Source organism: Aphelocoma coerulescens (genome assembly GCF_041296385.1).
Source record: "Aphelocoma coerulescens isolate FSJ_1873_10779 chromosome Z unlocalized genomic scaffold, UR_Acoe_1.0 ChrZ, whole genome shotgun sequence".
Taxonomy (NCBI): domain Eukaryota; kingdom Metazoa; phylum Chordata; class Aves; order Passeriformes; family Corvidae; genus Aphelocoma; species Aphelocoma coerulescens.
Genome location: NW_027184085.1, coordinates 69,558,018 through 69,578,666, shown reverse-complemented (window position 1 = coordinate 69,578,666; position 20,649 = coordinate 69,558,018). Strand labels below are relative to the sequence as shown.

The 20,649-nt window shown below is 52.9% G+C and overlaps 1 protein-coding gene across 1 annotated transcript in view; it reads left to right on the top strand.

The window, feature by feature from the left end:
• LOC138103890 (centrosome-associated protein CEP250-like) overlaps positions 1–16,755 on the top strand; it is a 40,690-nt gene extending 23,935 nt beyond the window's left edge. Inside the window, exons 30-44 of the mRNA XM_069002502.1 lie at positions 560–739; positions 1,766–1,909; positions 2,366–2,646; positions 3,847–4,006; positions 4,587–4,796; positions 6,347–6,434; positions 7,034–7,188; positions 7,757–7,936; positions 8,963–9,106; positions 9,563–9,843; positions 11,044–11,203; positions 11,784–11,993; positions 13,544–13,631; positions 14,231–14,385; positions 16,600–16,755. Coding sequence (XP_068858603.1) covers positions 560–739; positions 1,766–1,909; positions 2,366–2,646; positions 3,847–4,006; positions 4,587–4,796; positions 6,347–6,434; positions 7,034–7,188; positions 7,757–7,936; positions 8,963–9,106; positions 9,563–9,843; positions 11,044–11,203; positions 11,784–11,993; positions 13,544–13,631; positions 14,231–14,385; positions 16,600–16,755 — 2,592 coding nt within the window. The remainder of the gene's footprint in view (positions 1–559; positions 740–1,765; positions 1,910–2,365; positions 2,647–3,846; positions 4,007–4,586; positions 4,797–6,346; positions 6,435–7,033; positions 7,189–7,756; positions 7,937–8,962; positions 9,107–9,562; positions 9,844–11,043; positions 11,204–11,783; positions 11,994–13,543; positions 13,632–14,230; positions 14,386–16,599) is intronic.
• Positions 16,756–20,649: the final 3,894 nt, after the last annotated feature.

Below are 20,649 nucleotides of genomic sequence, written 5' to 3'. Positions count from 1 at the left end.
GCAGATGCCATGAAGGGCCATTTCCTAGCTATGTTTGGCCCTTATGTTAATCGTTCTAAGGAGCACCTCTTTCCAGTTGAACTTTTCAAATTGCACTCTTCTGAATAAGGAGGAAAAGATGTCGTAGTCATGTCAAAGCCAGTTAGTGCTGAGGCTGCTGGGTGTCCTCCATGCTGGAACTCGGTTCCTGTCTTGCTGTGCTCCCACGGTGGACAGAGGGATTAGCTTTGGGCTGGAAGCAAATGGAACAGGCCCCGGTCCTTCAGTCCTTGTGACTGGGGCATCAGGGTGCCAGAAGGTGACACCTCCTTTTCTGAATGGTTGGCCTCAATGCTTGTGCAGGTCTTTCCCAACAGAAATGATTCCATGGTTCTGGGATTCTTCTGGGCTCTGCTGAGCCTGCTTTTAAATTCCCTGACAGGACACGGTTTCTGGAGAGCAGAGAGCCAGTGCTGTTGTCTTTTCAGGTTGGGGTTTGTGGGAGGGATGAAGCTTCACGTTTTTCAGCGAGGAGCTTGCCTGGGCACTTCAACTTGAAGATTTTTCCTCCCCTCCTCAGGCAAGTGAGCGGGAAAGGCACCATGCAGAGATGCAGGAGACGCTGCAGCAATGGGGAAAAGAGAAGGCAGAGAGAGAGCAGGAGCACGAGAAGGTGCTGGTTGAGATGAGGCAGAAAGTTGCCACCCTGCAGGCTCAAAGACAAGAGGAACAAACTAGATTTGAAAATGCCAAGCAAGAGGTAATGATTGTGCAAGGAGAATTGAGAATTGGTGTGATTTTTTGCAAGGCTGGAGCTGTGGGAGATGGCAGGCTATGGGGCTGTGTGGAGCATGCCCTCCATGTCTTCTACATTGAATTTGGGGAGGTGAAAGGTGAACAGGGCTATCTTTGAGCCCAGGAATGAGCCCTCTCATAGGAAACTAGGCAGAAACATCAGCTTTCCATTGGGATTTTTGTGCTGCTCTTGTGCTCTGTTTTCCTAAGACTTACCTCGGAGGATCTTCACTGTTCTCTTATGGGTCCTCTTTTGGTGTGTACTGGTCGGAGTCCATAGCCAAACTGAGTTTGTAGGACTTTTCTTTTGTGGGCACAGGGAGGGCGCAGCGGGAACGCTGACAAGAGACAAATCTTTTTGAAGACTCGCCTGGAGTATTTCTGAACAGCAACCCAGAGATGTCTCCTGGGCTGTGTTCTAAGTCACTTCCTGGGGAGCTGTGTCCCCCCCAGGGCAGACAGTGGCCCAGGGGAGCAGCAGCCAAGTGCTCTGAGAGCGCGTGAGCCCATCAGTCTTTGCGTCTTGCCACACAGAGTTTGCAGGGGAAGTGTCAAGCCCTCTGCTCTTTCCTTCTGTGCAGGTCCTGCTGGAAAAGCAGAAGGAGAAGAATTCTTTATCAGAGACACTGCTCCAAACTCGGGGACAGCTAAGCCAAGCCTGCCAGCAGGTGCAGCAGCTCAGGCAGGAGGTGAAAGAGCAGCAAGAGAAGGGGCAGGTAAGTCTGAGCAGGCAGGGAACAGAGTGCAGGGCAGTGGCAAGGGCACAAAAGGCAGGTGCTGGGAGTGAGGAGGCAAGGGCTGCTTCAGGCCCTGGCAGCACAGAGCCTGGCAAGCTCCAGAGCTCAGGCCCGGGAAGGAAGGCTTGCAATGGAAGCAGAGCTGGGTAGAGAAGCCAAAAAAGTCGCTGAAGGAATGGGATTTTGAGACAGCAAGTGGGAAAAGCTGAGCCTGAGGGCAGGTGGCAGGAAGTTGCTCTGCATTTTGTTGCCAGACCATCCAGGCAAAGCTGCAAGCTGAGCTGCAGGAAGCTTGGGGGCAAATCCAGGCAGCGCAGAAGAGGCACAAGGACGAACTACGAGGCATCAAAGAGGAAATGAATCTCCTCCTTGAGCAGAGGGAGGCTCTAGAAAAGCAGGTGAGTGAAACAGCAGTGGCACCGCAGCATCCAGCAGGGGGTCTGTGCCCTTCTTGCTTTTCCATGGCAGAGCAGCAGCTGCTGGGGTGGTCCCTGGGGCTGCCTCGTGCTCTGGGCTCCTTGGCAGCTGCTCTGAAGGACCCTCAGTGCTCTGCTGCATCTCAGCTGCTGCCCTGGACAGCTGGGCTGGTCCTCTGGGCTGTTGGCCAGCAACCATCAGCATGGATTCCTGCTGGCCTCTTCTTGCTAGCCTTGGTGTGGGAGGTGCTTTTTCAGGTGCCCTTGGTGGGCCACGTAGAGATTGAAACAAGTTGTCCGTATGCATTGTGAATCTGGTGCTCTGAGGACAGGGAGAAATGGAAAGTTGGCCTTTGCCTTTTCTCACAGCCTCTGCTGTGGCTGACAGTGACAGGCTGTGGCTGTAGCCTCTGACTGCTTTGTTCTGTTTGACTGGAGGTGGGAGAGTTGACATCTCAGCTGGCAGCCTCCCGAGAGTCCCAGGCAACGATTGTTCAGAGAGCCCAGCAAGATGTGAGTGAGGCCCAGGAGCAGTCAAGGCAGAAGCTGTTGGAGGTTGAGCAGCTCCAGAAGATGCTGGAGGAGGCAGAACATCAGAACAAGGAGCTGCAAGTGCACCTGAAGAACTTGGAGATGGAAAGAAGTCAATGGCAAGAAGTGGCACACCAAAATTCAGGATTTCGGGCTTACTCGAACACCCTGGAGAAGGAAAAAGCCAGGTAAATGAAAGCCTGTGGGACTCTGCCTTGTGGGCAATGGATTCCCTCTTTGCCATCTTTGCACCTGCCAGGGGCTCTGGCAGCATTTCCTACGTGGCAGAGTTCTGAACTCTCCGTGCGGACGCGTCTCGTTGTCTGGATGTTGTGTTTCATTTTCTTTCCTTTCAAGCCTTCAGTTAGAGTTTTTCTGAAGACAAAGGCTTTTGCAGTAGCTCTTTCCCTCTAGGGGTGTGTTCTGTTGTGAGGTGGGTGTGCTAACACTGCCCAAGCTGCAGTGTAAGGAGCTGGACACATCCAGCCGCTCCGCCTTGGGTCCTGTAACTTGAAGCCTTTGGAATCTGGACCCGCCTGGCATCCTGATGCCTTTGCTTGGCAGAACCATCTCAAGGCCCTGATTGCTGACCTAGGCCAGATTGCCCTCAAAGGCACCCAAGAACCAAGAATGTCTCTGTTGCATCGTTCCTCAGAAAATGCCCCCAGGTGCCTGGGGGGGCTCAAGCAGGGTCCCTGCCAGCCTCCAGAGTCACAGGCAATACTGACTGTGCAAAGAATGCAAGAAACAAGAGCAAGGTTAGCGGGGCTCCTGCAGCTGACCAAGTGCTGCCGGTCTTCAGTGCCACAGGATTCTTCTTCCAAGAAGAAGACAAAGAAAAGGCAGGGCCCTCTTGCTTGCCTGCAGGTTTCTGCATCTTCCATCAGGTTGTGCTCCAAGGCTCTGTTGCCACTTCTGCTATTGGCCTTTGTTTCTCCAGCTGGAAGTAGGATGGGTGCTGGTAAATCCTGGGGAACTTCCCCGAGATCCACTGGCTGTAGGGTGCTGCTCCTCCTACCTGGACATACAAGATGGGGCAAGGAAATGTCTCTTCCACGTTGACCAAACCTTTCCCCCTTGGAGCCTGGGTAGTCAGAAGAAAACTCTTCCTCTCCCCTAATCTCTTCATTGCAAGACTTTGTTAGGTCTGCATTCACATTCCCATCTCAAGAAGAAGGTAGGACATGTAGGCAGCAACTGCCCATTCTTTCATGAATAAAAGCAGAGTGGGCACATGCTGGGCTGTGACTGCAGGGGGAACAAACAAACAGCCACGTTCTTTAGACAAACCTCATCAGACAGAGCAGTTTTCCCCCGAGGTGCTGCGAGTCCTAAGAGTTCCTAAAATGTGATACCGTGTAGTAATGAGTTGCATGCTTCCCTTTTAGGCTGCTTCTGGCTCTGGAGGAAAAGAACCTGTGCCTCAGAACACTGGAAGAAAAGAACGAGGCACTGAACAATCAGGTGTCTCAATTTCGTTCTGCTCTTCGCAAGGCCAAGCAGCTCTGTTCAAACCGCACAGGACAAGTGCTGGAGCTCAACACCCAGGTAATGTGTGCCCTGGCATCCTCTTCTCCAGGGACACACATCATCACCTTTGGCTTGGAGGCCCCAACTGCTTTCCCCTCCCAGCAGCATCCACTGCTGCCGTGTTCTGCCCTGGGGTGCTGCTGCAGCCACAGGCCAAGGCTGGATCTGGTGTCTGCTGCCGATGGTTTCCTCCGTTCTCTCCTGGGTCCCAGCAGGGGAAATGTGGGAGGAGAAGCAGCAGCAGACTCCTTTGGAGCTTCTCCATCCCTCTGTTAGCAGTGTTGTCCCAGATGGAGTTGGTGCCTGTGCTGGGCACCGAGCAATGGGGGCACACAGACGTGGCTATGGCAGGCTGGGGAGGGCACTTCCAGCGCAGCCAGTTCAGCCGGTGTTCAGAGCTGCAGCCTCAAGGATGCCCATTGGCTCCCTTTCCCTATTTTCAGGACACTTGTTTCCATTGGAATCCTTGGCTCTGTGCCTTCTGTTTTGGGCATGTTTTTTTGCCTGAAGTCATTTCTCCTTTGTTGCTTGCTCTACTGCCTGCTCTGCTGCCTCAGGAGCAGCCCTGTCCCTGAGGCTCTGTGCATCCATCTTCCAGATGCGGGCCCTGCAGGAGGCAGTGCTGGAGATGGAGGCTAGCCAGGCAACTCGAGAGAAGCAGCTGCTGCAGGAGCTGGAGGAGTCCCGAGCAGGAGAAGGGAGCTTGAGGGACTCTGTGCAGGTGCTGGAGGCTGAGGTGTCTGAGCTGCGTAGGAAGCTCCAGAGCTCTGAGAACAGAGCAGAGGCCTTGGCCACAAAGTGTCAACAGGCCAGTGGTGCTCACCAGGAAACTCAATCCCAGCTGGACAAACTGCTCCTGGTTCTGCACCACATGATCAGGGACAGCAGAGACTTGGTCACCTGGAGCTCAGGCAAGTGTGGGAGGCTGGGAGAGCAGGTGGAGCGAGGGGGGTGGTTCCTGGTGGGATAAACAAAATTGCCCAATCAAAATTTAGAAAGAAATGGCATTTATTATGCGCCTGAAATATCGGTTTCAAAAGCCCCGATGGAGAAAAGCAGCACCGAGCCCGGGGTCGGAGCTGGGTGAACACGCCTAGATCTGATCTCTATCGCACCAGACCTCCCAAGTCACGACTGCTGCTTTGGCTGGTCCCTTCTTATACAGTTTTTGGGCAGAGTCCGAATTAATTCTATTCTTCTCGTATTGATGAAGTTTTCTTGTCCTGGAGTTGGGCCGCACAAAGCCTTTCCTGGGTCTGATGAATTGTCCCTCCTGGGTGATGAGTGGGCCATTTCTGCTGATGGAGGGGCCATCTCTGCTTCCTGGAATAGTTATTCTTAGTTCCCGGAATGTCCGATTCCTTATCAGATGCGATGTAGATATCAGAGTGTGGTGATCAAGTCTTCATGGTGCAAATGTCCGGGTGATAAGATCCAACCCCACCTAGGCAGAATCCTCACTTATTGTGAAAGAAATACTTTTAGTGTTGTGAAATTTTTCTCTCAGCCCGGCTGGTGCAGAGATTTTGAAACTGGGTCTCTGTAAGGTCTGATTCCATTCCAGTTTTATATATAATAGCACGAATTACATACTTGATTTATAACACTGGTCATCCTGGTATGACACACTCACCCTGTCAGTTCAGGCTGACTCAGGCCATGGGAAGTCTTGTCTCCCTGCAGAGACACAAGTCCATGTTTGTTTGTAGAGCAATGATCAGTCAGAAGGGAGAAGGGCCCAAGTCCTGTCAAGCCACAGGGCCCATGCAGTTGTCTTTGGGGCAGTGCTGACATTAGTGGTCATCAAAAGAACGTCAGCCTGTGACACACATCCTGCTGCAAGGCGAGCTCTAGGACAAAGGCACCTCCTCCTAGGTAGAAAGAGGCCTTGTTTGTTGGAGACCGTTGGATTAAATCTTGAAACAGAATGTCTTCTCTTTTCAGAAAAGGGTCATGTCTTGGGCCTAAGTGCTTCTCAGGATGGGGATGTCCCCGCAGAGCTCACAGTGGACAGAGTGTCAGCAGCTCTGCAAGACCTGCAGCAGCACCTGGAGCATTCCCAGAAAGATCTGGTAATATGCACCCAGAAATCTTGTCCTGCTGCTGGGCTGCTGGACAAGCAGAGTGCCAAGGCCAGGATGGGTGGAAGTTCTTGTAGGGGGGTTGTCTCACTGGCATGGGAGGAAGGAGGATGACGATCTCATCTACCAGTACGGTCCAGCTGCCCTCTCCCACCTAGGCTATTTCTGCTTTAGTGTTTGTAGCCCTTTGTCTCCTGCCAGCAGTGGCACTGACAGGTGATTCTGCTCCTCTTGCCTCTTGCAGAATGATGCAAGGAAGAAGATACAGGCCTTGGAGCTGGAGCTGGGCACGGAGCAGGCTCAGAGGGACAATCTCAGAGCCAGCAATCAGGAGCTGCTGAAACAGTTGGATGCAATTCGAGCAGGTACACCTTCTCCTCTCCCACCCACTGCCCCATCCTGTCCCAGCAGGGCTCTCTGATGCCACCCAGAGAAAAAGGGCAGTGCCCAGAGATGGCAGAGAGGAAAAACAACCAGCAGGAGATTTCTCCATCCAGTGCCAGTGAAAGCTTTTTCTCGAGAAAGATGCCGTGGCTGGCAGTGCCATCTGGCTGTGCTATGGCTGATCCCGTGCACAGGTGGTGCCTTTCAGGTGCTGTGTCTGTGCTGAGGAGCTGTAGCTGGATGCCTCAGCTCCATTCCCCCCAACTCCAGGCCCTGCCAGAGCCCCCAGGCTATTGGCCTCTCTGGAGCAGGGCTGCACAGGCATCCCCGCTCCTTTGTCTCTCTTGGATTGCTCACTCTGCACAAGCCCAAGAGCAAAGACACTTTCCTATTCCTCTGAACCTTGCCCCTTTGATTCCTGCTTTTTTCTCCTTCATTTCTGTCAGCTTTGGAAGCCCTTGTGGCCTTAGGGGCTGGCAAACGCAGGCCGGCCGAGAAGACAGTGCTGTTGTCCCTGCAGGATGCACATCAGTTTGCCTTTGCTTTGCTGTTCTCATTCTCCTTCTCCTTCCTGCTGCAGCGCTGTGGAGGGCAGAACACCAGAAGACCTCTCGAGAAACTGCCCTGGAGAAAGAGGCCACTGCCCTGAAGGAAGAGAGTGTGACTCTTTGTCAGGAGGTGGCATCTCTGCAGAGGAAACTGGAGAGCCTGGAGAAGGAAAGGAAGGATGCACTGGTGAGAACGGCAGATGCCATGAAGGGCCATTTCCTAGCTATGTTTGGCCCTTATGTTAATCGTTCTAAGGAGCACCTCTTTCCAGTTGAACTTTTCAAATTGCACTCTTCTGAATAAGGAGGAAAAGATGTCGTAGTCATGTCAAAGCCAGTTAGTGCTGAGGCTGCTGGGTGTCCTCCATGCTGGAACTCGGTTCCTGTCTTGCTGTGCTCCCACGGTGGACAGAGGGATTAGCTTTGGGCTGGAAGCAAATGGAACAGGCCCCGGTCCTTCAGTCCTTGTGACTGGGGCATCAGGGTGCCAGAAGGTGACACCTCCTTTTCTGAATGGTTGGCCTCAATGCTTGTGCAGGTCTTTCCCAACAGAAATGATTCCATGGTTCTGGGATTCTTCTGGGCTCTGCTGAGCCTGCTTTTAAATTCCCTGACAGGACACGGTTTCTGGAGAGCAGAGAGCCAGTGCTGTTGTCTTTTCAGGTTGGGGTTTGTGGGAGGGATGAAGCTTCACGTTTTTCAGCGAGGAGCTTGCCTGGGCACTTCAACTTGAAGATTTTTCCTCCCCTCCTCAGGCAAGTGAGCGGGAAAGGCACCATGCAGAGATGCAGGAGACGCTGCAGCAATGGGGAAAAGAGAAGGCAGAGAGAGAGCAGGAGCACGAGAAGGTGCTGGTTGAGATGAGGCAGAAAGTTGCCACCCTGCAGGCTCAAAGACAAGAGGAACAAACTAGATTTGAAAATGCCAAGCAAGAGGTAATGATTGTGCAAGGAGAATTGAGAATTGGTGTGATTTTTTGCAAGGCTGGAGCTGTGGGAGATGGCAGGCTATGGGGCTGTGTGGAGCATGCCCTCCATGTCTTCTACATTGAATTTGGGGAGGTGAAAGGTGAACAGGGCTATCTTTGAGCCCAGGAATGAGCCCTCTCATAGGAAACTAGGCAGAAACATCAGCTTTCCATTGGGATTTTTGTGCTGCTCTTGTGCTCTGTTTTCCTAAGACTTACCTCGGAGGATCTTCACTGTTCTCTTATGGGTCCTCTTTTGGTGTGTACTGGTCGGAGTCCATAGCCAAACTGAGTTTGTAGGACTTTTCTTTTGTGGGCACAGGGAGGGCGCAGCGGGAACGCTGACAAGAGACAAATCTTTTTGAAGACTCGCCTGGAGTATTTCTGAACAGCAACCCAGAGATGTCTCCTGGGCTGTGTTCTAAGTCACTTCCTGGGGAGCTGTGTCCCCCCCAGGGCAGACAGTGGCCCAGGGGAGCAGCAGCCAAGTGCTCTGAGAGCGCGTGAGCCCATCAGTCTTTGCGTCTTGCCACACAGAGTTTGCAGGGGAAGTGTCAAGCCCTCTGCTCTTTCCTTCTGTGCAGGTCCTGCTGGAAAAGCAGAAGGAGAAGAATTCTTTATCAGAGACACTGCTCCAAACTCGGGGACAGCTAAGCCAAGCCTGCCAGCAGGTGCAGCAGCTCAGGCAGGAGGTGAAAGAGCAGCAAGAGAAGGGGCAGGTAAGTCTGAGCAGGCAGGGAACAGAGTGCAGGGCAGTGGCAAGGGCACAAAAGGCAGGTGCTGGGAGTGAGGAGGCAAGGGCTGCTTCAGGCCCTGGCAGCACAGAGCCTGGCAAGCTCCAGAGCTCAGGCCCGGGAAGGAAGGCTTGCAATGGAAGCAGAGCTGGGTAGAGAAGCCAAAAAAGTCGCTGAAGGAATGGGATTTTGAGACAGCAAGTGGGAAAAGCTGAGCCTGAGGGCAGGTGGCAGGAAGTTGCTCTGCATTTTGTTGCCAGACCATCCAGGCAAAGCTGCAAGCTGAGCTGCAGGAAGCTTGGGGGCAAATCCAGGCAGCGCAGAAGAGGCACAAGGACGAACTACGAGGCATCAAAGAGGAAATGAATCTCCTCCTTGAGCAGAGGGAGGCTCTAGAAAAGCAGGTGAGTGAAACAGCAGTGGCACCGCAGCATCCAGCAGGGGGTCTGTGCCCTTCTTGCTTTTCCATGGCAGAGCAGCAGCTGCTGGGGTGGTCCCTGGGGCTGCCTCGTGCTCTGGGCTCCTTGGCAGCTGCTCTGAAGGACCCTCAGTGCTCTGCTGCATCTCAGCTGCTGCCCTGGACAGCTGGGCTGGTCCTCTGGGCTGTTGGCCAGCAACCATCAGCATGGATTCCTGCTGGCCTCTTCTTGCTAGCCTTGGTGTGGGAGGTGCTTTTTCAGGTGCCCTTGGTGGGCCACGTAGAGATTGAAACAAGTTGTCCGTATGCATTGTGAATCTGGTGCTCTGAGGACAGGGAGAAATGGAAAGTTGGCCTTTGCCTTTTCTCACAGCCTCTGCTGTGGCTGACAGTGACAGGCTGTGGCTGTAGCCTCTGACTGCTTTGTTCTGTTTGACTGGAGGTGGGAGAGTTGACATCTCAGCTGGCAGCCTCCCGAGAGTCCCAGGCAACGATTGTTCAGAGAGCCCAGCAAGATGTGAGTGAGGCCCAGGAGCAGTCAAGGCAGAAGCTGTTGGAGGTTGAGCAGCTCCAGAAGATGCTGGAGGAGGCAGAACATCAGAACAAGGAGCTGCAAGTGCACCTGAAGAACTTGGAGATGGAAAGAAGTCAATGGCAAGAAGTGGCACACCAAAATTCAGGATTTCGGGCTTACTCGAACACCCTGGAGAAGGAAAAAGCCAGGTAAATGAAAGCCTGTGGGACTCTGCCTTGTGGGCAATGGATTCCCTCTTTGCCATCTTTGCACCTGCCAGGGGCTCTGGCAGCATTTCCTACGTGGCAGAGTTCTGAACTCTCCGTGCGGACGCGTCTCGTTGTCTGGATGTTGTGTTTCATTTTCTTTCCTTTCAAGCCTTCAGTTAGAGTTTTTCTGAAGACAAAGGCTTTTGCAGTAGCTCTTTCCCTCTAGGGGTGTGTTCTGTTGTGAGGTGGGTGTGCTAACACTGCCCAAGCTGCAGTGTAAGGAGCTGGACACATCCAGCCGCTCCGCCTTGGGTCCTGTAACTTGAAGCCTTTGGAATCTGGACCCGCCTGGCATCCTGATGCCTTTGCTTGGCAGAACCATCTCAAGGCCCTGATTGCTGACCTAGGCCAGATTGCCCTCAAAAGCACCCAAGAACCAAGAATGTCTCTGTTGCATCGTTCCTCAGAAAATGCCCCCAGGTGCCTGGGGGGGCTCAAGCAGGGTCCCTGCCAGCCTCCAGAGTCACAGGCAATACTGACTGTGCAAAGAATGCAAGAAACAAGAGCAAGGTTAGCGGGGCTCCTGCAGCTGACCAAGTGCTGCCGGTCTTCAGTGCCACAGGATTCTTCTTCCAAGAAGAAGACAAAGAAAAGGCAGGGCCCTCTTGCTTGCCTGCAGGTTTCTGCATCTTCCATCAGGTTGTGCTCCAAGGCTCTGTTGCCACTTCTGCTATTGGCCTTTGTTTCTCCAGCTGGAAGTAGGATGGGTGCTGGTAAATCCTGGGGAACTTCCCCGAGATCCACTGGCTGTAGGGTGCTGCTCCTCCTACCTGGACATACAAGATGGGGCAAGGAAATGTCTCTTCCACGTTGACCAAACCTTTCCCCCTTGGAGCCTGGGTAGTCAGAAGAAAACTCTTCCTCTCCCCTAATCTCTTCATTGCAAGACTTTGTTAGGTCTGCATTCACATTCCCATCTCAAGAAGAAGGTAGGACATGTAGGCAGCAACTGCCCATTCTTTCATGAATAAAAGCAGAGTGGGCACATGCTGGGCTGTGACTGCAGGGGGAACAAACAAACAGCCACGTTCTTTAGACAAACCTCATCAGACAGAGCAGTTTTCCCCCGAGGTGCTGCGAGTCCTAAGAGTTCCTAAACTGTGATACCGTGTAGTAATGAGTTGCATGCTTCCCTTTTAGGCTGCTTCTGGCTCTGGAGGAAAAGAACCTGTGCCTCAGAACACTGGAAGAAAAGAACGAGGCACTGAACAATCAGGTGTCTCAATTTCGTTCTGCTCTTCGCAAGGCCAAGCAGCTCTGTTCAAACCGCACAGGACAAGTGCTGGAGCTCAACACCCAGGTAATGTGTGCCCTGGCATCCTCTTCTCCAGGGACACACATCATCACCTTTGGCTTGGAGGCCCCAACTGCTTTCCCCTCCCAGCAGCATCCACTGCTGCCGTGTTCTGCCCTGGGGTGCTGCTGCAGCCACAGGCCAAGGCTGGATCTGGTGTCTGCTGCCGATGGTTTCCTCCGTTCTCTCCCGGGTCCCAGCAGGGGAAATGTGGGAGGAGAAGCAGCAGCAGACTCCTTTGGAGCTTCTCCATCCCTCTGTTAGCAGTGTTGTCCCAGATGGAGTTGGTGCCTGTGCTGGGCACCGAGCAATGGGGGCACACAGACGTGGCTATGGCAGGCTGGGGAGGGCACTTCCAGCGCAGCCAGTTCAGCCGGTGTTCAGAGCTGCAGCCTCAAGGATGCCCATTGGCTCCCTTTCCCTATTTTCAGGACACTTGTTTCCATTGGAATCCTTGGCTCTGTGCCTTCTGTTTTGGGCATGTTTTTTTGCCTGAAGTCATTTCTCCTTTGTTGCTTGCTCTACTGCCTGCTCTGCTGCCTCAGGAGCAGCCCTGTCCCTGAGGCTCTGTGCATCCATCTTCCAGATGCGGGCCCTGCAGGAGGCAGTGCTGGAGATGGAGGCTAGCCAGGCAACTCGAGAGAAGCAGCTGCTGCAGGAGCTGGAGGAGTCCCGAGCAGGAGAAGGGAGCTTGAGGGACTCTGTGCAGGTGCTGGAGGCTGAGGTGTCTGAGCTGCGTAGGAAGCTCCAGAGCTCTGAGAACAGAGCAGAGGCCTTGGCCACAAAGTGTCAACAGGCCAGTGGTGCTCACCAGGAAACTCAATCCCAGCTGGACAAACTGCTCCTGGTTCTGCACCACATGATCAGGGACAGCAGAGACTTGGTCACCTGGAGCTCAGGCAAGTGTGGGAGGCTGGGAGAGCAGGTGGAGCGAGGGGGTGGTTCCTGGTGGGATAAACAAAATTGCCCAATCAAAATTTAGAAAGAAATGGCATTTATTATGCGCCTGAAATATCGGTTTCAAAAGCCCCGATGGAGAAAAGCAGCACCGAGCCCGGGGTCGGAGCTGGGTGAACACGCCTAGATCTGATCTCTATCGCACCAGACCTCCCAAGTCACGACTGCTGCTTTGGCTGGTCCCTTCTTATACAGTTTTTGGGCAGAGTCCGAATTAATTCTATTCTTCTCGTATTGATGAAGTTTTCTTGTCCTGGAGTTGGGCCGCACAAAGCCTTTCCTGGGTCTGATGAATTGTCCCTCCTGGGTGATGAGTGGGCCATTTCTGCTGATGGAGGGGCCATCTCTGCTTCCTGGAATAGTTATTCTTAGTTCCCGGAATGTCCGATTCCTTATCAGATGCGATGTAGATATCAGAGTGTGGTGATCAAGTCTTCATGGTGCAAATGTCCTGGTGATAAGATCCAACCCCACCTAGGCAGAATCCTCACTTATTGTGAAAGAAATACTTTTAGTGTTGTGAAATTTTTCTCTCAGCCCGGCTGGTGCAGAGATTTTGAAACTGGGTCTCTGTAAGGTCTGATTCCATTCCAGTTTTATATATAATAGCACGAATTACATACTTGATTTATAACACTGGTCATCCTGGTATGACACACTCACCCTGTCAGTTCAGGCTGACTCAGGCCATGGGAAGTCTTGTCTCCCTGCAGAGACACAAGTCCATGTTTGTTTGTAGAGCAATGATCAGTCAGAAGGGAGAAGGGCCCAAGTCCTGTCAAGCCACAGGGCCCATGCAGTTGTCTTTGGGGCAGTGCTGACATTAGTGGTCATCAAAAGAACGTCAGCCTGTGACACACATCCTGCTGCAAGGCGAGCTCTAGGACAAAGGCACCTCCTCCTAGGTAGAAAGAGGCCTTGTTTGTTGGAGACCGTTGGATTAAATCTTGAAACAGAATGTCTTCTCTTTTCAGAAAAGGGTCATGTCTTGGGCCTAAGTGCTTCTCAGGATGGGGATGTCCCCGCAGAGCTCACAGTGGACAGAGTGTCAGCAGCTCTGCAAGACCTGCAGCAGCACCTGGAGCATTCCCAGAAAGATCTGGTAATATGCACCCAGAAATCTTGTCCTGCTGCTGGGCTGTTGGACAAGCAGAGTGCCAAGGCCAGGATGGGTGGAAGTTCTTGTAGGGGGGTTGTCTCACTGGCATGGGGAGGCAGGAGGATGACGATCTCATCTACCAGTACGGTCCAGCTGCCCTCTCCCACCTAGGCTACTTCTGCTTTAGTGTTTGTAGCCCTTTGTCTCCTGCCAGCAGTGGCACTGACAGGTGATTCTGCTCCTCTTGCCTCTTGCAGAATGATGCAAGGAAGAAGATACAGGCCTTGGAGCTGGAGCTGGGCACGGAGCAGGCTCAGAGGGACAATCTCAGAGCCAGCAATCAGGAGCTGCTGAAACAGTTGGATGCAATTCGAGCAGGTACACCTTCTCCTCTCCCACCCACTGCCCCATCCTGTCCCAGCAGGGCTCTCTGATGCCACCCAGAGAAAAAGGGCAGTGCCCAGAGATGGCAGAGAGGAAAAACAACCAGCAGGAGATTTCTCCATCCAGTGCCAGTGAAAGCTTTTTCTCGAGAAAGATGCCGTGGCTGGCAGTGCCATCTGGCTGAGCTATGGCTGATCCCGTGCACAGGTGGTGCCTTTCAGGTGCTGTGTCTGTGCTGAGGAGCTGTAGCTGGATGCCTCAGCTCCATTCCCCCCAACTCCAGGCCCTGCCAGAGCCCCCAGGCTATTGGCCTCTCTGGAGCAGGGCTGCACAGGCATCCCCGCCCCTTTGTCTCTCTTGGATTGCTCACTCTGCACAAGCCCAAGAGCAAAGACACTTTCCTATTCCTCTGAACCTTGCCCCTTTGATTCCTGCTTTTTTCTCCTTCATTTCTGTCAGCTTTGGAAGCCCTTGTGGCCTTAGGGGCTGGCAAACGCAGGCCGGCCGAGAAGACAGTGCTGTTGTCCCTGCAGGATGCACATCAGTTTGCCTTTGCTTTGCTGTTCTCATTCTCCTTCTCCTTCCTGCTGCAGCGCTGTGGAGGGCAGAACACCAGAAGACCTCTCGAGAAACTGCCCTGGAGAAAGAGGCCACTGCCCTGAAGGAAGAGAGTGTGACTCTTTGTCAGGAGGTGGCATCTCTGCAGAGGAAACTGGAGAGCCTGGAGAAGGAAAGGAAGGATGTGCTGGTGAGAACGGCAGATGCCATGAAGGGCCATTTCCTAGCTATGTTTGGCCCTTATGTTAATCGTTCTAAGGAGCACCTCTTTCCAGTTGAACTTTTCAAATTGCACTCTTCTGAATAAGGAGGAAAAGATGTCGTAGTCATGTCAAAGCCAGTTAGTGCTGAGGCTGCTGGGTGTCCTCCATGCTGGAGTTTTGTGCCCTACAAGCTGTAGTTCTCAATGTCCACGCTGTCTCTATGGATATTGCATGGTCTGGGCAATTCCTCGTGTCCAAACTCACGTTCAGATTTCAAATACCTGGACCTGGAAAGAGGGGTGAGAAGGCCAAGTTTGCTGTTAATAGAAAGGTGTTTGGCCTTGGCCATCAGAGAGCAGCCAGTGGGGAGAAAAGAGAGAAAAGCAAAGTGCTGATGCAGATAAGGACGTGTGCCTGCAAGGGGAGAACTCATCCTGAGTGGCAGCAGAGAATGACAGACTGATGTGGCCATTGCTGCTGCAAGAGAAGGCAGTGGGGCTCTCAGGGATAGTGCCATGGAAACTCTACACAGGAGAGCTCCAAAACCACTCCTGTCACCCCAGCTGCAGGGAATGAAATGTTGGGGGTGTTTGCTCTTCCCTTTCTCCCTGATGGAGAGCACATCCTCATGGCACTGCCTAAATCCTGCTTAGCATGGACTTGGAATCCTGGCTGCAGTTCTGGCAGCTGCTCCCCAAAGGAACACTCGAGTGGAGCTGCAAGAGGTCGGGGAAGGGCCGAAAGGGAGCTGGGATGGGCTGAGTGAGCTGGGAAAGACTCAGCGTCAAGGGCGGTCCCAGCAAAGGTCTGAGGCCTCCCGAGAGGCAGAGAGAGAGGGGCAGCCTTTTCCTGCCTGTGGCAGGAGTCCCGATCTGGTATGAAAAGCAAACCGAGAGAGGGAATGAGTGACCTCCCTGTTTTGGCAGCGTGAACGGGAATTGTACGAGGAGCAGATGAGAGATCTGATAAAGAAGAATGAAATGAAAACACCTGAAATTCCAAGAAAGGAAACAACGCAACAATTGGACACTGAAAATGAAAGAAAAGAGGAAGAGTTGGAGCATGGGGCTGCTGCTTTGAAGGAAGGCAGAGGAAACGCTCAAGTCCTGTGTGCTCCAGTGGCCAAAGAGGCTCTGAAGAAACACTTGGCCTTCCTGAAGGGAAAGAGTCATCCCCAGGTAGGCACTGGCATTGATCTTCAGTCCACTGCAACGTCTCTCAAAGCATCCAATGAAGTTTCCCATGAAGAGGTGGGATTCTAGATCCCTGTCAGTCTAGGCCTGCTTCGGCAAAGCAGCCCGGGCTGCAGCAGGCAGCCTTGTGTGTCTGCCTGGCCCCAGCCAGAGCCCATTGGCTGCCAGATTGTTTGCTGGCACGCCTGGAACAACTGATGCAGCTCTGGAGCTGCTGTCCAAATAAGCTCCAGGCCAAAAGCTGGGCATGGGGAATTGCTTCTCCCATGCCCAGGCAAGGGGAGGCAAGATGTGGGGGTCGGATTTGGTGTGGAAAGGAATGGAGCAGGTGAGCAGAGTGATGGACTGAACTGAGCAGAGTTCTGTAGCGAGGGCTGAACAGCAGCTGCACTGCTGGAGCTTTGAGGATGCTTCCTGAGAGGGAGATTTCTGAGGGACTGCTCTTGTGGTGTTTGAAAGAAGGGAATCATCTCCTCTCTGAATACCCATCAGGCTGTTGGAGCAGAAGGCAAGCGGCTGTCTGAGCACTCCAGGAAGGGTGTGCAATGTGTGCGGGACCAGCTTGCAGCAGCAGCAAAAGACAAGCCAAAGAAGCGTGAGCTCAGGAGAACTTTTGAGGTAAAGTGGGCTTTCACTGCCTCTGCAGAGCCTCAGGCTCCTCTGGATCATGACTCGTGTGGCCAGGCAGTGCTTTGGAGTCCTCTGCTTGTTTCCTTGCCTCTCCCTGTCCCTGCTGTGGGCACACCCTTTGGTTTGTTCTCTCTGTTGTGGCAGCCCATGGCTTTCACAAAGGCACCTTCACTCCGCTGCCTCCCTCCCTGGCCCCGTGTCCCCGGACACACCCTGGCCTCTCCTGCACAGCCCCCAGCGAGAGCTCTTTGCCCCCAGTGTTGTCTGGTGCAACTGAGGGTCTCTGAGCAGAGATCTCCTTGCCTTGATGTCCAGAGGTCCTTTTGCCCCATGGTTGCTGACAGGTTTCTGTGACCCTTTCTCCCATCCAACGTGCAGGTGGAACCGGTAGGGAGGAGAATCAGAACTTCTAGGAGAGTGTTCCCCCCAGACTACTTTACATTGCCTGTCTCCGCGTCTGACCAGAAAAATGCATCAACCCCTGAAAGACAAGAGTCCTCCAGGAGCTCAGGGGAGCTGCAGCCCCCGTGCTGAGGCACAGCCCGTGGAGAAAGGGGTCAGTGGCCAGAATGCGTGCTTTGGCAATCAGAGCTGGGTTCCTAAATTCTGTCGGAACTCTCTCTCCCAGACCTGTGGTGGCTGAGGGTTGTATGAGGGAAGGGTTTGCCAGCCATGAACTGGACTCTTTGATCATCTGAGCTCCGTTCAGGGGCAGTGTGGGAGCCTGTTCCTTTCCCCTTCCCCAAGGGCAGAGTGTTGGTGAGGGCTGGAGTTGGAGGCTGTGTCTGCCCCCACAGCCGGTACCGTGGGGCTGCGGATGCTCCTGCCCACGTGGGCTTGTCTGAGCTGGGCTTTCTGCCTCTTTCAGGCGTCCTTGCTGCAGTCACAGCGGGCCCGGGACCGGCAGGATTCCCTGGAGAGCTGTGCAGGGAGCAGGCAGGAGATGCTCCCGTTGAGTCACAAGGACCTCCTTACTTCCTAGGCTTGTCAGAGAGGAGACAGCAGCTGGATGCAGTCGTAGCCTTAGATTTTGTCCATAGTTTATGTTTAAAGGATTGCAGGTGTAATTGTAGGATTGTAGGATAATAGGTGTAATTGAACCTTTATACAACTGTGTTCCATAGGATGAAGGATATATTTATAGAAAAAGAAAGTGTTTATTATGACTACACAAAAAGACCTTTATCAGAGTTATTGATACCCAGTACAGAGAACTATCACTTCCAGTATAGTGCATTATATTTGAAGCAACATGGAAGCAGTTATATTCAAGCCAGCAAAACCAATTAATAATTAAAGATTGATGCTTCTCACCCAAACCAATGACCGTGGGCAAATATTTCTGTCAGCCTCAAGGAGTGACCTTGAGGGGCATCCTCACTCCAGGGAGGAATCTGCAGATGGGAGACACGTGACATGAACCACTTTGGTGAGGGCAGGAGAATCCTGCCACATGTGGAGCTTTTTCATTTGTCCTTAGGAAACTGCAACCTGTTTTTTCTCCGAGTCACAGAATCTCAGGCTGGGGGAGGCTGGAGGCACCTCTGGAGGTCACCTTGCCCAGCCCCCTGCTCCATCAGGGCCACCCAGAGCCGGCTGCCCAGGATGTGTCCAGGCGGCTTTTGAATCTCTCCAGGGATGGAGACTCCACCACCTCCCTGGGCACCTGCACCAGTGCTCGGCCACCCTCCCTGTGCAGAAATGTGTCCTGAGCTCAGAGGGCCCCTCCTGTGTGTCAGTTTGTGCCCATGGCTCCTGGGGCTGTCCCTGGCCCCATCCCCTCTGCAGCCTCCCCCCGGGTGTTTGTCCACAGGGAGGAGATGCCCTGAGCCTGCTCTGCTCCAGGCTGGGCAGTGGCAGCTCTCTCAGCCTCTCCTCATGGCAGAGATGCTCCAGTCCCTCCATCCCCTTGATGGCCCTGTGCTGGACTCTCTCCAGTCTGTCCCTGTCTCCTGTACTGGGCAGCCCAGCTCTGGGCCCAGCACCCCAGGGCTGGCCTCACTGGTGTGGAGCAGAGCGGAAGGATCCCCTCCCTCCGCCGGCTGTGACACAGCTCCCAGTGCAGCCCAGGACGCTGTTCTGCATTACTGCAGGAGCACATTTCTGGCTCATGGGCATCCTGGTGTCCAGCAGGACCCTGCCAAACTTTAGTTTTCCAACTGGGTGGCCCCCAGCAGATACGGGTGCCTGTGGTTGCTCCTCCCCAAGGACAGGACTCAGCACTTGTCATTGAACTGTCACCCTTGTTGAACTGTCGTCCCTCTGGATGGCAGCACTTCTCTCTGGCCTATCAGCCACTCCCCCGGTTTTGTGGGAGGGCACACCCTGCCCCATCACCCAGATGACTAACAAAGGTGTCAGAAAGGACTGGACTCAGCACTGTCCTCCGGGGTACAGCACTAGACTTCATGGCCCTGATCACCAGGGATCCAAGAAGGTAGATTTTGTGCAAGGTGTCTTTGCTTGTATGTACGTATTCAGAAAGATTTGGCACAATTTACAACAGGGATTTCTGTTCCATAGCTCACGTGGGAAAAAATGTAATGATCCATGCTCACTCTGACTAGTGGCAAAAGTGGCCCTGTTGTTGGTGACAGTGGATGTCACCTGCATAGGAACTGTGCCAGACTGGTGTGACATCCTGTGGGAAGGAGCACTCTGAGGGAGGTAAAAGCTGGGGTGTAGAGATCATTCGAAGGCTGTTCTTCAAGCCATATAAGTGCCTGTTTTGTGGGCTTATATGGCTTGATCAGGGACAATTCCTAGGCAAGGGCTGAAACTGTGATTCTGTGAGTTCCTTTCCCTTCCAGATCAGTTTTTCCATTAATGATGAGTGATCGAAGTTGATAATGCACTCATCTTCCTATGACCTTTGACAGGAGGGAGGAATTCTTGGTCCTGGAAACGCTCAAGAACTGGCTGAGGATGAGAAGGTCAGGGTTGAGGGTGTGAAAAGTACATTTGATAGTGTTGGCTTTCGCAGATGTGTTGTGCACTGTAATGTTGGCTCCGGGAGAGTGGTTCTGTTGTTATGAGGGGAGGAGACTGGGTGTTAACTTTCACTGGGGTTTAGAGCTATTTTTAACAGGAAGGTTGTACTGAGGTAGGAGGATGGTTGTAACTGGATAACATCTAAGCAGTGAGGGAATCGAAACCTCTTGAATGTATTCAAAAGTAACAACTGCCCTGGACAAAGACAACTGCACATGCTCTAAAAAGGTGGGACAGGCGAGGAGCAATTAGTTCAAAAAAGGTTTTAATGTGAAAAATTATTTATAAATATGTAACTAGCTGATGCAATACCCAGGGGAATGTAAGGGGGGTTGCTGCTGTTGACTGTGTGCCTCTATGCACCCAGCGCTGTTACCTTTTGCCTTGTTGACTTTCTCCCCTATTAAATCTTTCAAACTTTGATTGAAAAGTGAGTTCTATTTCTCACAAGGGCCTAATTTAAAATAAGATAACTTAGCAAGGTGAAAAGCAGAATCACAGCCCTGGCTGACAGGAGATCAACTGAGCGGGGAACTCGTGATCAACCTCATCTCAGAAAGGAGGAATGTGGAAGAAAAAATTGTGGAAGAAGAATCAAGTTATCCAGAAGGAGTGAACAGACATTGCTGTGGAAGCAGTAGGGGAGGGGGAGAATAGCCAGGGAGCTCTTGAGCCAGGCATCCACCAGGGCTGAGGAGCTGTCTGTCATCTTCAAAAAAGCCTGGCCATTGAAGGTGGTTCCTGAGAACAGCAAAGAGTGTTACACCAGTCTTAAAGATGGGCACAAAGGAGGGTCTGAAGAACTACAGGCTAATCAGCTCCTTTGGAATGCCTGGGAAGGTGATGGAGCAAATGGTCCTGGACACCCTTTCAAGCAACTGCGAGGGAAGGGCACTGGGAAGAGCCAGCACAGATTTACCACGGGGAAATCATGGCTGGCCGAGCTGATGGACTCTGTGAATAATGGGGGACCAGGGAGGGTGCTGCCTGACACTGCAAACCATTCAACAGCCACACAGTCTCCTTACAGCCGGACTGGTGAGGTATGGACCGAGTGAGCTGCGAAGTGAGTGGAAAACTGCCCGAGCCAGCGGGCTCAGTACTGCTGGATCAGGTGCAGGAAGTGGCCAGGCTGTGGTGACACCACTCCCTGATCCTCCCTGGAGCTGATTCGCCCCAGAGACACTTCCGAGACAAAGGCCAAGAAGTGTGTCTTTGCTTTATTCAGCCTGCTGGGTGCGTGGGGGATGGCGCCTCTGAACGCACACACCAGGCATCCGGCAGTTTACAATACATGGGGACAATTTATGCATATTCATTGTTTTCCTTAGAAAAGATGTGGTTATGCAAACCATTTCTTAGAACTCGTTGCTATCATTGGCATACGCAGAGCGCAGGCGCAGTGCTCCCTGTTGGTCGTGCTGAGGAAGGCATGGT